This window comes from Dendrobates tinctorius, unplaced genomic scaffold, assembly GCF_039654945.1.
Source record: "Dendrobates tinctorius isolate UK_male_01 unplaced genomic scaffold, ASM3965494v1 ptg000143l, whole genome shotgun sequence".
NCBI lineage: Eukaryota > Metazoa > Chordata > Amphibia > Anura > Dendrobatidae > Dendrobates > Dendrobates tinctorius.
In genome coordinates, this window is record NW_027361810.1 from 47,912,709 (window position 1) to 47,924,870 (window position 12,162).

At 43.5% G+C, this 12,162-nt stretch overlaps 1 protein-coding gene across 1 annotated transcript in view; it reads right to left on the bottom strand.

The window, feature by feature from the left end:
* The window catches only part of CHN1 (chimerin 1), a 122,398-nt gene that overhangs the window by 18,908 nt on the left and 91,328 nt on the right, over positions 1-12,162 (bottom strand). Inside the window, exon 6 of the mRNA XM_073545933.1 lies at positions 1,251-1,328. Coding sequence (XP_073402034.1) covers positions 1,251-1,328 — 78 coding nt within the window. The remainder of the gene's footprint in view (positions 1-1,250; positions 1,329-12,162) is intronic.

Below are 12,162 nucleotides of genomic sequence, written 5' to 3' on the forward strand. Positions count from 1 at the left end.
GGAGGAGCATATGTTTCTTCTAATGACGGATTCTGGGCTTGTAAGTGGGAAAAAATGGCCAAAAAATATCATTAACTCCGAAAAAAAAAAAAATGATTATGTCCTGGGATAACTGGCAATTACAGTAGGAGCCATTATTGACTGGACCTTATAAAGGTTCACCTATACATCAATGCATTTATATAGTGCGTCTACAGAAAGACACCATCATATCCCCCCGTCACTTAGGCCTGGTCATAACATGGCCGATGATGACCATAAAGTCAACGACAACGTACATGTTCGTTCATATTAAAGAGCCAAATGTCACCTATAAAGGATCAGGCATTCAAGTAGTCGCTGTGGCTAGAACGATCCCATTGGCATCTTTTTGGGTAGTTTTTGGCTCCGGTATATGGAAAGTTTTATGAAATTAGTTCTCAAAAGTAGTTTAAGTTTTGCTAAGGGGGCGCCATCTTCATTTACACGTATAGAGTTGAACTAATCTTCTAACTTTTGCGCCGCACTACCATAACTCTTAGGCCTTGTTCACATGCTGAGTTTTTGCCATACAAAAAAATAAATAAAAAAAAATGCAGCGTTTTACAGTACCAGTGAGTGAGATTCTTGAAATGCATTTTTTTCCCTTGCAAATTTTAACCCATTCAAAGGCGAAAAAGAAAAAAAAAAAGCAAGAATAAAGGTTGCCAAAAAGCAAGAATAAAGGTTGCCAAAAAGCATTTTTCCTGCAACACATCTGTCCCAAATAATGTGTGTGCACAAAGCCCTACGACAATACAGTAGGTTCAACTGCAGAAGAACAGAGAATATCATTACTATCATTGTGCAAACGCCATTTGGCAACTGGACATTCTGAAATATAAAAGGTCATGGGCCACGGAGGAGGTCCCCTTTAAAAGGCACTTGCAAATCCAAGTTTCCAAGTGATACAGATTAGATCAGGTCCGGCGTTACCTTTTTCAGGGGCTGCATCCTATCAAGCACAAGAGAGGTGATTTACATGGCGTTTGCGTATATATAAGTGTACCGTCGACATTTTTACCCCGTGGTACGAGTCTTCCAATGTAAAAGATGAGGATTAAAAAAAAGTTAAATAAAAAAAAAAAAAAAGAACTGCTCAAAAAAAGTTAATATATAGGATAAAAGGACAGGTTAATCTTCAACAATCAATGATGATAATAATAATAATAATAATAATAATAAAAAAAACACCAATGAAAAGATAAGGCCAACAGGTAGAAAGGTCTTACCTTAAAATTGTGGACCTTCTCATACTTGGGAACCTGCTCGTTTTCCTTTAGCGTCGCTCTTCTTACCAGGGATGTCAGCTGTGAATAAGCAAACAGTTTCAGAGGTTGCCACAAAGTAGCTGAAGACTTCCTAGAGTTCAGCTTCACGCCCAGCGCCGCTGCCAACAGATCCGGCTGCTGGCTGTCGTGTTTTCTGGGATTCCAGCTAGATTTGACATATTTTAGGTGGGATTGTGACTCTTTAGATGGCATTTTGATATAACGTAGGATTTAAAAAAAAATAAATAAATAAACAGAAACAAACACTTTTTGTGTGTATTAGTAAAATAAATAGAAAAATGCTATAAAAAAACCCAAATACCATCAAAATGCCCCAAAATAAATAATAGAAAAATAAGGCCGGAGCGTCTAAGAACACATCTCATACGTGGGCTTTGTCAGACGGTCAGGGCAGATGGGTACTTCTCTGGGGTTTTAGCTTGTGATCCAGAGACAGGAGCTTATTAGGAAGCCAGGACAGTAGGAACTGTGCGCTTAAGAGATGCCAAAATCGCTTTGCTTCCATTTACGGACCAGATGCAAAAAAAAAAAAAAAAAAAATGTAAAAACCACAATGTCCATATGGTATGAAAAGCCCAGGCGGTGAATTAGAAGTGCAGCTCAGGAGGATGCTCTGGGAGTCTGGAGATATCGGCTTAGTGAATGAGGGAAGGAGGAGGGAGAATGGGCTTAGTAGTCACGCCGCTTCACACAGACCACAATAAGAGGATCTCTACCCAATGAGACCGAGCAGCAGTCCTTATGTATTCATCTACTCAGGATCCCACCCCCGTTTTCCCCCTACGCAAGACTTTTTTTGATTACTTAACCAGAAGAGAGCCGAAGCACTGGGAAAAATGGGAGAAAAATATGGATTGCAGGAAACGTCTGCCAATGAAGAGGTTAAGATGGAGAACAAGTAGCAGGGATGGTAGTGAGCAATGGGTGAGTAATAGGTTCCTGCATTGTATGTTCTGCTGCTCTCAATCAATGCTATGCACAATCATGGAAATTCCCTTAAAAAAAGGACTTATTCTGGTAAAGAAAACACAGAGAGATAACCTATGGCTCCGACCTCTGACAACACATGCAATAAGTTACTATTTAAAGCGTAACCGGTCTGCGCTCAAGATTATCTGAGACAACAGAAGTGAAAAAATAAATAAAAAATATACGGTATTCGCTCTGTGCACTTTGTCTAAAATGGGGAAAGATGATTCTGCAGGGTTCAAAGTTTCATTAAAGAGATGGGGTCCCGGGTTCAAATCCCACCAAGGACAACATCTGCAAGGAGTTTGTATGTTCTCCCCGTGTTTGCGTGGGTTTCCTCCAGGTTCTCCTGTTTGCTCCCACATTCCAAAGACATACTGATAGGGAATCTAGATTGTGAGCCCTAATGGGGACAGTGATGATAATGTCTGTAAAGCGCTGTGGAATTAATCATGTAATATAAATATAACACTAAACTTTTCTCCTAAAATGTTCCTAGAACATGAATCTATAGTTAGGCTGAACAAAAACGTCTATTACAGGACATTTTTTTTTTTAAATCATACGACAACACGAATAGGTCTCTTTCCTTAGCGCATGTTCTCAAGACAGATTTTTCAGGCTGAAAAATTGTGAAACTGATTAAAAAAAGGCCAAACGCCAGATTTCTGCCCAGATCAGTCTGCACCAGAGACTAATCCATGTGTGACAACATGTCAGCTCTTGAACCAGAACTCAGGACAGGGAAACCCCTCTTCTTTCGTGAAGATTTTAAACACTCAGTGCAGAAAAAACTAGTGATGATGTACGCGACAAAGTCAGCTTGAAAGTTTGGCAGTGCCAACAGGATCTTAGAAAACCAAGGCCGCGTAAGAACAGTAGGTACACTCTTAGGCCGGGGTCACACTTGTGAGTGCAATGCGAGAAACTTGCGCATCAATACCCGGCACTCGGGACCAGACTGTGCGGCTGCATAGAAATACATGCAGTCCCGAGTGCTGACGGCAGTGCCGGGGACTGATGCGCGAGTTTCTAGCATCACACTTGCAAGTGTGACCCCGGCCTTACACTTTACACTCCAGTTCCGGTCTTAGTTTTGCTCGCCACAGCGGCGACATCGCAACTACAGTCCACATCGAGCCAACAGCCAATCGATCACTTAGCTCAGCAGCTGGTTGCTATCTACATCAGCACAGGTGCTGAGTTCAGTGATCGGCTGCAGCGGTGAAGCCTTAGGGTCCTTCCAATTACATGATGACATCACAGGAATTACATGTGACAAGAGGCGGGGGGTGAGTGTCCATTTGTCTATTCCTTTTCAGTGAATGAGCTGAGCCCAATAGAACTGGGCTCCGGCCCTAAGAAAAAAAGGATTTAAAACATAACTTTAAATCTGAAATTATAAACAGTGTCAAGAGTTGAAAAAAAGGTTTAAAAAGAGAAATGGGTCCTGTAAGGTAATCCTTGTATGTGTTGAGACTGTCGAACAGCCACGAGACATGCAGCCGCAGGGACTCGACCATATTTTTCGAGCACGCCGAAGACACTCGGTTAACACTCGAGCATGCCTAGATAACACCTTATTGAGCACGTTCGCTCAACACTATTAGGCATACTATGCATTATTAACATGGGATCAAAAACATCTAAAGCTGCACTATGATTGGCTGTTGTCAGCAGGGCTGTAGAGTCGGAGCCCATTTTGGTGAAGTCGGAGTAATGGAAATTGAGGAGTTGGAGTCAGATGTTTGGCTGACCAACTCCACAGCCCTGGTTGTGAGCAACATGTCCAATATCCGGTCAATTGTAATAAACGAGCTCCTGAATATACAAACGAAATCCTAGCAAAACAATGTGGCATTGTTAAGATTTCTGCAAAAATAAATAAATACATAAATAAAAGCCACAATATGATCATGTGTGAATACTGCTTTACTGTTTTCGGAAAACGGACATATTTGTGAGCTTTAAATTAAATGCAATAATTCACGCAATACAAAGGCTACTATTCCAAAGTATAAGACTATATTAAAAAAGATATTAAACATATAAACCCCCACAAAAACACATTAATCTATGGCAAACAAAGAGCTCTCTCCATAATAGAAGAAAAGCAGACAATATGGTTAATAAAAGTCTACAGAGCTCCGGGGGAGGCGATTTTCACTTTATAGAGGAGAAAATGGAAATGAGTGCGATTATTACTCCACGAAAATCTATAATAAGTCTCATGGGAGCAGTAATTAGGGAAGTGAAACATGAAGAGGTGTAGGCACCACTGCCATACAAGGATCCTCTACATGCAGCAATAATTACATGCACATGGGAAAGTCGTATATTATGTACTGATGGCCACCTATCTGTAGCCTGTGATTTATGGGAGAATTAACAACCTCAGGCCACGTTCAGTACTCGGTCAGTATTTTACATCAGTGTTTCTCAGAAGTGGTGACGGGTTTCTATTATACTTCTCCTCTGATTGTTCCGCTCCCGATTTTGGCTTACAAATATGGATGTAAAATACTGACCGAATACTGAAGGTGTGAACGTGGCCTTACAAAAGAAAAAATACAACCAGAGATGCCGGTAACGTCTATTCTGTATCATGCACACATTACAGTGGTGAATGGAGGCTGCACACATTCATAGCCGTCCTCCAATATGGAATGATGCTTTTCCCTCCAGAAGCATTCATTCTATGAATCCAATGACGCAAGACAATTATTTTTTCGCCAGGACTCCTTTTAATATCAGATTTATACAGAATAGAGTCTGTAATGTGGTGTATTGATGGAGCCATAATACGTCAGGATACCTAAAGGTAAGTTCACTGATGTAAATCTGCACTGATAAAATAGGTTACACTACTTAATTTACTGAGTTGGGAATAACCCTTTATTATTTATCCACAGGATAAGGAAAGGATCCCAAGCATGGGGTTCTGAAATGCTCCTTTCATGGCGACAGGACTGCCGGACATAGTAGGGAACGCACACGCTCAGTCGCTTTCATGAGTCCCAGGGAGAAAAAAAAATAATGAAATATTCAGAGCAAAATTCACAGGATTTGTGTAAGTTTCATAACACATCAATCTGCAATAGGAATGATACATAAGATGGGGAAAGTGGCTACTAAGAGAGAGCCGGAAAGCGTGGCGGCTAGGAGAGAGCCGGAAAGCGTGGCGGCTAGGAGAGAGCCGGAAAGCGTGGCGGCTAGGAGAGAGCCGGAAAGCGTGGCGGCTAGGAGAGAGCCGGAAAGCGTGGCGGCTAGGAGAGAGCAGGAAAGCGTGGCGGCTAGGAGAGAGCCGGAAAGCGTGGCGGCTAGGAGAGAGCCGGAAAGCATGGCGGCTAGGAGAGAGCCGGAAAGCGTGGCGGCTAGGAGAGAGCCGGAAAGCGTGGCGGCTAGGAGAGAGCCGGAAAGCGTGGCGGCTAGGAGAGAGCCGGAAAGCGTGGCGGCTAGGAGAGAGCAGGAAAGCGTGGCAGCTAGGAGAGACGGAAGGTTTGACTAGAAGAAAGCCAGAAAGTGTGGCGGCTAGGAGAGAGCCGGAAAGCGTGGCGGCTAGGAGAGAGCTGGAAAGCGTGGCGGCTAGGAGAGAGCCGGAAAGCGTGGCGGCTAGGAGAGAGCCGGAAAGCGTGGCGGCTAGGAGAGAGCCGGAAAGCGTGGCGGCTAGGAGAGAGCCGGAAAGCGTGGCGGCTAGGAGAGAGCCGGAAAGCGTGGCGGCTAGGAGAGAGCCGGAAAGCGTGGCGGCTAGGAGAGAGCCGGAAAGCGTGGCGGATAGGAGTGAGCAGGAAAGCGTGGCAGCTAGGAGAGAGCAGGAAAGTGTGGCAGCCAGGAGAGAGCAGGAAACGGTGGCAGCTAGGAGAGAGCAGGAAACTGTGGCGGCTAGGAGAGAGCAGGAAAGCGTGGCAGCTAGGAGAGAGCAGGAAGGTTTGACTAGAAGAGAGCCAGAAAGTGTGGCGGCTAGGAGAGAGCAGGAAAGTGTGGCAGCTAGGAGAGAGCAGGAAAGTGTGGCAGCCAGGAGAGAGCAGTAAACGGTGGCGGCTAGGAGAGAGCAGGAAACTGTGGCGGCTAGGAGAGAGCAGGAAAGCGTGGCAGCTAGGAGAGCTGGAAGGTTTGACTAGAAGAGAGCCAGAAAGTGTGGCGGCTAGGAGAGAGCAGGAAAGTGTGGCGGCTAGGAGAGAGCAGGAAAGCGTGGCGGCTAGGAGAGAGCTGGAAAGCGTGGCAGCTAGGAGAGACGGAAGGTTTGACTAGAAGAGAGCCAGAAAGTGTAGCGGCTAGGAGAGAGCAGGAAAGTGTGGCGGCTAGGAGAGAGCAGGAAAGCGTGGCGGCTAGGAGAGAGCAGGAAAGTGTGGCAGCTAGGAGAGAGCAGGAAAGCGTGGCGGCTAGGAGAGAGCAGGAAAGCGTGGCGGCTAGGAGAGAGCAGGAAAGCGTGGCGGCTAGGAGAGAGCAGGAAAGCGTGGCGGCTAGGAGAGAGCAGGAAAGCGTGGCGGCTAGGAGAGAGCAGGAAAGTGTGGCGGCTAGGAGAGAGCAGGAAAGTGTGGCGGCTAGGAGAGAGCAAGAAAGTGTGGCGGCTAGGAGAGCCGTAAGGTGTGGCGGCTAGGAGAGCCGTAAGGTGTGGCTAGAAGAGAGCCAGAAAGTGTGGCGGCTAGGAGAGAGCTAGAAAGTGTGGTGGCTAGGAGGGAGCCGGAAAGTGTGGTGGCTAGGAGGGAGCAGGAAAGCGTAGCGGATAATAGAGAGCAGGAAAGTGTGATGGCTAGGAGAGCAGGAAAGAATGGCGGCTAGGAGAGAGCAGGAAATTGTGACGGCAAGGAGAGCCGTAAGGTGTGGCTAGAAGAGAGCCAGAAAGTGTGGTGGCTAGGAGAGAGCAGGAAAGTGTGGCGGCTAGGAGAGACCAGGAAAGCGTGGCAGTTGGAGAGAGCAGGAAAGCGTGGCGGCTAGGAGAGAGCAGGAAAGTGTGGTGGCTAGGAGAGCCGGAAGGTATGACTAGAAGAGAGCCAGAAAGTGTGGCGGCTAGGAGAGAGCCGGAAGGTGTGGCTAGAAGAGAGCCAGAAAGTGTGGCGGCTAAGAGAGAGTCGGAAACCATAGACTATTTTAGGAACTACCTCGGCTGTACTTTTACATATCACAGTGCTGATTTGGGGCATGGCACTTTTTTCTAAAGGTCCTATAGAGTCTCATCACTATCTGTTATAAATAATAATCTATTGTAAATCTATAACAATGCTGTGAATTATTTTCATCATTCGCACTGGTGGCAGCAGTTACAACGGAGCATTACATTTCCTTTTTACATCTTATAGTTCCTCCCCATGGCTATCAAAGGTCTATGCTGGCCAAAACATCACATCTTTATATGTGGATTAGCTATATAAATAGAACTCTGCGCTTCCAAATTTATGATGTTGATTTTTTTTGGGGAAAAATCTACTACAGAAAAATAAGGTAAAACTAATATTTTTGCCTTTTTCCCCCCAGCATTTATAAATGCATTCTTCCAAATAGTTGACCGATGCTGCCAATCAATTAAGTGGTAAAAATAAAAAACTCAATTATTAAAAACCCTTGTCAATTTGTTTTCAGGAAATGGCACAGCTCAAAACAAGGGCGTCCCAGCAGCAGCGATTCCAGACGTCCCCTGCATCGCTGGCCAGATTAGGTGGCTGCAGACGAGTAGCAGTTAAAAGGATAAGATCTCTTGGCGTGCTCCTGACAGAAACAAGGTCTGTTCTTGATTCTGTGGACACGATTAGTCATACTTCCTAACCTGCTCTATATCCATGGTACTAATCTTTGGGAAACAAACTGAGCGAACACAGACTTGTCCAAAATAACAACGTTCCTTCTTCCTATCAGAGTTCCTTTAAGATTTCATCGTCTTAATGTCTGGTGCAAGGTCTTCAAAACATGTTACAAATCATTCTCCAGGCCTAGACATGTATGAAACAATGAGAACGCGAGATTTCATGTCCTGCAGAGGAAGTCTGATCTCAAACTACTATATATACACTTGATAATTTACTGGACATTCAAGGGTGTCCCAAATGGCATTTTCCACCACAGCATTTTAGAAAGCTAAGACACCCTAATACAGGAGAAACCCTAGATCTTTCCAACCCAAATACTTATCTACAAAAATAAATGGACCCAACAGTCACAAAACTGTATGTGCTCCAAGATAAAAATCTGTCGAAATGGCTATAATCATGTATACTGCAGCTAGAAACTAACTAGAACTACCTTCTATCTTGGTGCAGCATCCCCAATAGGCAGCCAGTCGCCAAGGACATGATCAACTTTAAAGTGATTATCAAAAGAAAATATGAAAATTGCCTCTTCAGAAAGAAAGAGGAGTTTTACTCTACAGCGCCACCTATTGGTAGTAGCGATCCTAGAAATAAATTTATTATACCTAAAATTTTCTGAACTTCACTGTTGTCCTGATTTCAGACTCCATCGCAAAGTCCCCAAAATGTAGCTTCCCATAACTTCCTAACAAATCCAGGGAGTCTTAAGGGAGCTGGCTGTGTAGTTCAGATCATCAACTAAGCCTGTTGTCTTCTCCATCACGGATGATGCAAAAATAAGCAAAGTAGGCTGGCAGACTTGTGAATCCTCACGGTGTGCTGTGAAGATTCTGATTCCAGTAGCAGGTGGTCATGTGACCAACAAGTATATGATTTGCATACTTTCAGCCACAGTCCGACTAGACGTACTTGTACTCACTCAATTTTAGCATTGAGCGAGGCAGCACACGTCTAGTCGGCACATGACCGCATGTATGCAAACCTTGACAGTATACACTGTGAGGATTCACAAGTCTGCAGTCACAATACATTTGGGTGTCCCCCTCGGAGTAGTAGTCTGACAAAACCAAAGAGCAAACTTTCAAAAACAAACATGCGTCCCATGAAATTTTACCCAGCGTATTCAAGATGGCAAAGTCAGATCATACGAACCACTGGCGACAAGGACTGATGTGAATGATGACAATCTTGCTAATATAGCGATGCTAAAAAAGGTTGAGACAACAATAAAAAAGCCCACCATTTAGAAGTAATCAACTTATTTTTCATGTGTTTATGAATTATAATTTTGATGTTAATTATTAAAAAATAAAAGTCAGTTTGGTAGTCATCTGGTAATGCCCAACACCACAAATGAATGTCAAAAGTAATGCGTTAAGCTGGCGAAAATGATAATTTTCCTTCTGCAATCAATCATGTAAAAACATTGCGGACAAAGATATTTCATTATCTTATCATAAAGGAAGACATCTGACATGAAGCGATGACCTTGGGAAGGGAGGGGTTACCAAGACTTTCTATTTCTGAGGCTTTTTTAGCCAATTTTTTTTTCTAAAGTGACTGATAATGATAAACAATGGGTAGCAGGAATCTGCTCCGAGATAGAAAATATTCCCTTTTCTCTGTGCTACACATCCATACAGATTTTCCTGCATATTCTCATTAAATTTTATGATAGGTTTCAAATGTAAGGGTATGTTCACACAGGGAGAGTATGCCATAGATTATGAAAGTGGAATTTACTGAAAATAAGCAGCAAAATTAGTATTTTTCACTTGTGGCTCTTGTGGTGGCTTTGCCATGAATTTCACACAATGCATTACAAATTTGAAAATCTGTGGGGAAAATACTCACTGGCACGGTAAGGATTAAAGACCCGCACCATAAGTCGATATCAGAGAAAATAATTTTTTGCATCGTGCCCTCTGACAAAGGTCTAAGGGGCTACGCTTTTCCTTGTGGAGAATGATATGCCTAACATAGACCCCAGTCAGAAGCCTCTCATACAGCCAATCAGATCTCATGCTTTGCACTGAGGAAGGGCAATACCCCGCAACATGCGTCTTCAAATTGAGATTCTGGTTTGGCTTTTATCCCATGTCATGTGGCATAGCTCGCTAAAGGGTCGAGATTGACTTTTAGGAGTTACTTGCAATAGGAGGCTCTAGAGTTCAAGTTCTATTACTCTCTAAAGAGGCAATTTCCAAGAGGAACATTGCAAGGCCTATAGGTCTCCTTACACTGGCATGTCACACTCCACAAGAAGAAATGTAACCAATAAGAATGCTTTTAACTTTCTTATTTTTCAAAAGTTTTAGGCAGGTCTGTGGAAAAAAAATGCCGCAAAGTAGTGTATATTTCAAAATTCTAATGGTTTTCCTTGAAAACAAACAATTTAACCCCAGCTCTGCCAATAAACATGAAACCTTTGTTAGGCACCACATGACTCATGAAAGATTGCAATGAATAATGTTCTTTTTTTTATTTGACTTTTTTCTTTTTTAAATGCATCGAATTCTGTCTGGGATGATTTAGTGAATCCTGCATTGAGCATGGGGTTGGACCACATGACTCAGGGGGTCCCTTCCAACTCTCACATTCTAGGATTCTATTAATTCAGCTGGACAGTTGATGGAAAATAAATATAAATCTATTGTTGACAACTGCAGCCATCATTTTTTTTTTGTTTTACTCATTTATCATCAATTGGTAAATTAAAAAAAAAACAAAACAAAAAGCTGAAATTCTAAACTAAGAAAAAGCGTAAAAACAATAAAACAATTCATGACAAAATAGATGTACCGTATGTTTAAGTCAAAAAGTCTTACGGACGCAGAACAATACTGCAGAAATCAAGTCCTTTACAGTTACCCGTGAAATACATCATTCCTTTTCCAGGCTGATCTGCACCATGCCGTAATTGACTTCAATTACCAGACCCATAAAAAAACAAAAGAATTTTCTATAGGAGAGACACAGGCACGATATTTATTGCCGTTAGTCAACTGGGTTTAACAACATTTCACAATGGGTTTTCACATGAGCGATTACATCAATAACTGGCTACGTTACTGCTGACATCTATTCTTCTATGATACAGTAACATAGATTTCTCAAGACTTGGGTGATAATGCTTGAATTAGCCATATATACCATAATAACATTCATATATACAGCTCAAGTTTGCAATTTCTCTTTTGGGAGCATCAGAATAACGCAGCAGGTCCTGAAGTTCTACGGCACACCACAGAAATCACATACGGTAAATAGCCGGAATAGCTTCCGCTCAATGATAAACTTGTCCTATTTCGATATTGCTCTCAGGAAGGCCATCTACGGCCACATATTGATCTCACATGAGAGAAGACAATGAAGATCAGAGCCGAGGTCAGCAAACTGCAGAGCAGACAAGCATGTTTAACCCCTAAATGCCCTGTTTCAATGTCCCAGTGATCCCACCAACGATCCGACGTGGATGGGATCGCTGGGACATAGTTAGGTGAGCTGTCACATAGGCAGACTCACCAGCGATCAGGACCAGCGAGCACGCTTAGTTACCCGCTGTTTACCCTGGATACCCGATCATGACCAGCGAGCACGCTGGTATCCAGGGTAAACAGCGGGTAACTAAGCGCGGCTCTTAGTTACCCGCTGTTTACCCTGGATACCAGCTCCCAGCGTCTGCTGTATGGCGCTGGGAGCTCGCTGATCGTTGGTCTCTCGCTGTCACACGCAGCGATGTGTGCTGCCCAACGGGAGACCAACGATACATTTATGGCCCAGACCATTAAGCAACGATTAACGATCAGCCAACTAATCGTTGATCGTTGCTATATGTCACACACAACGATGTCGTTTCGACATCGCTGCAACGTTACCAAACTGGTGACGTTGCAACGATATCGTTCACAATATCGTTGCGTTAACAGGGCCTTTAGTCACCAGGCCAAGATTTTTCAAAACTGACACGTGTCCCTTTATGTGGCAATAACTCTGGAATGTATGTGCAGTTGAATAAAATGACACCTCGATACCTGTGATCTGATGTCTTATTCCAGAGAAATCCACACTATTCTTAA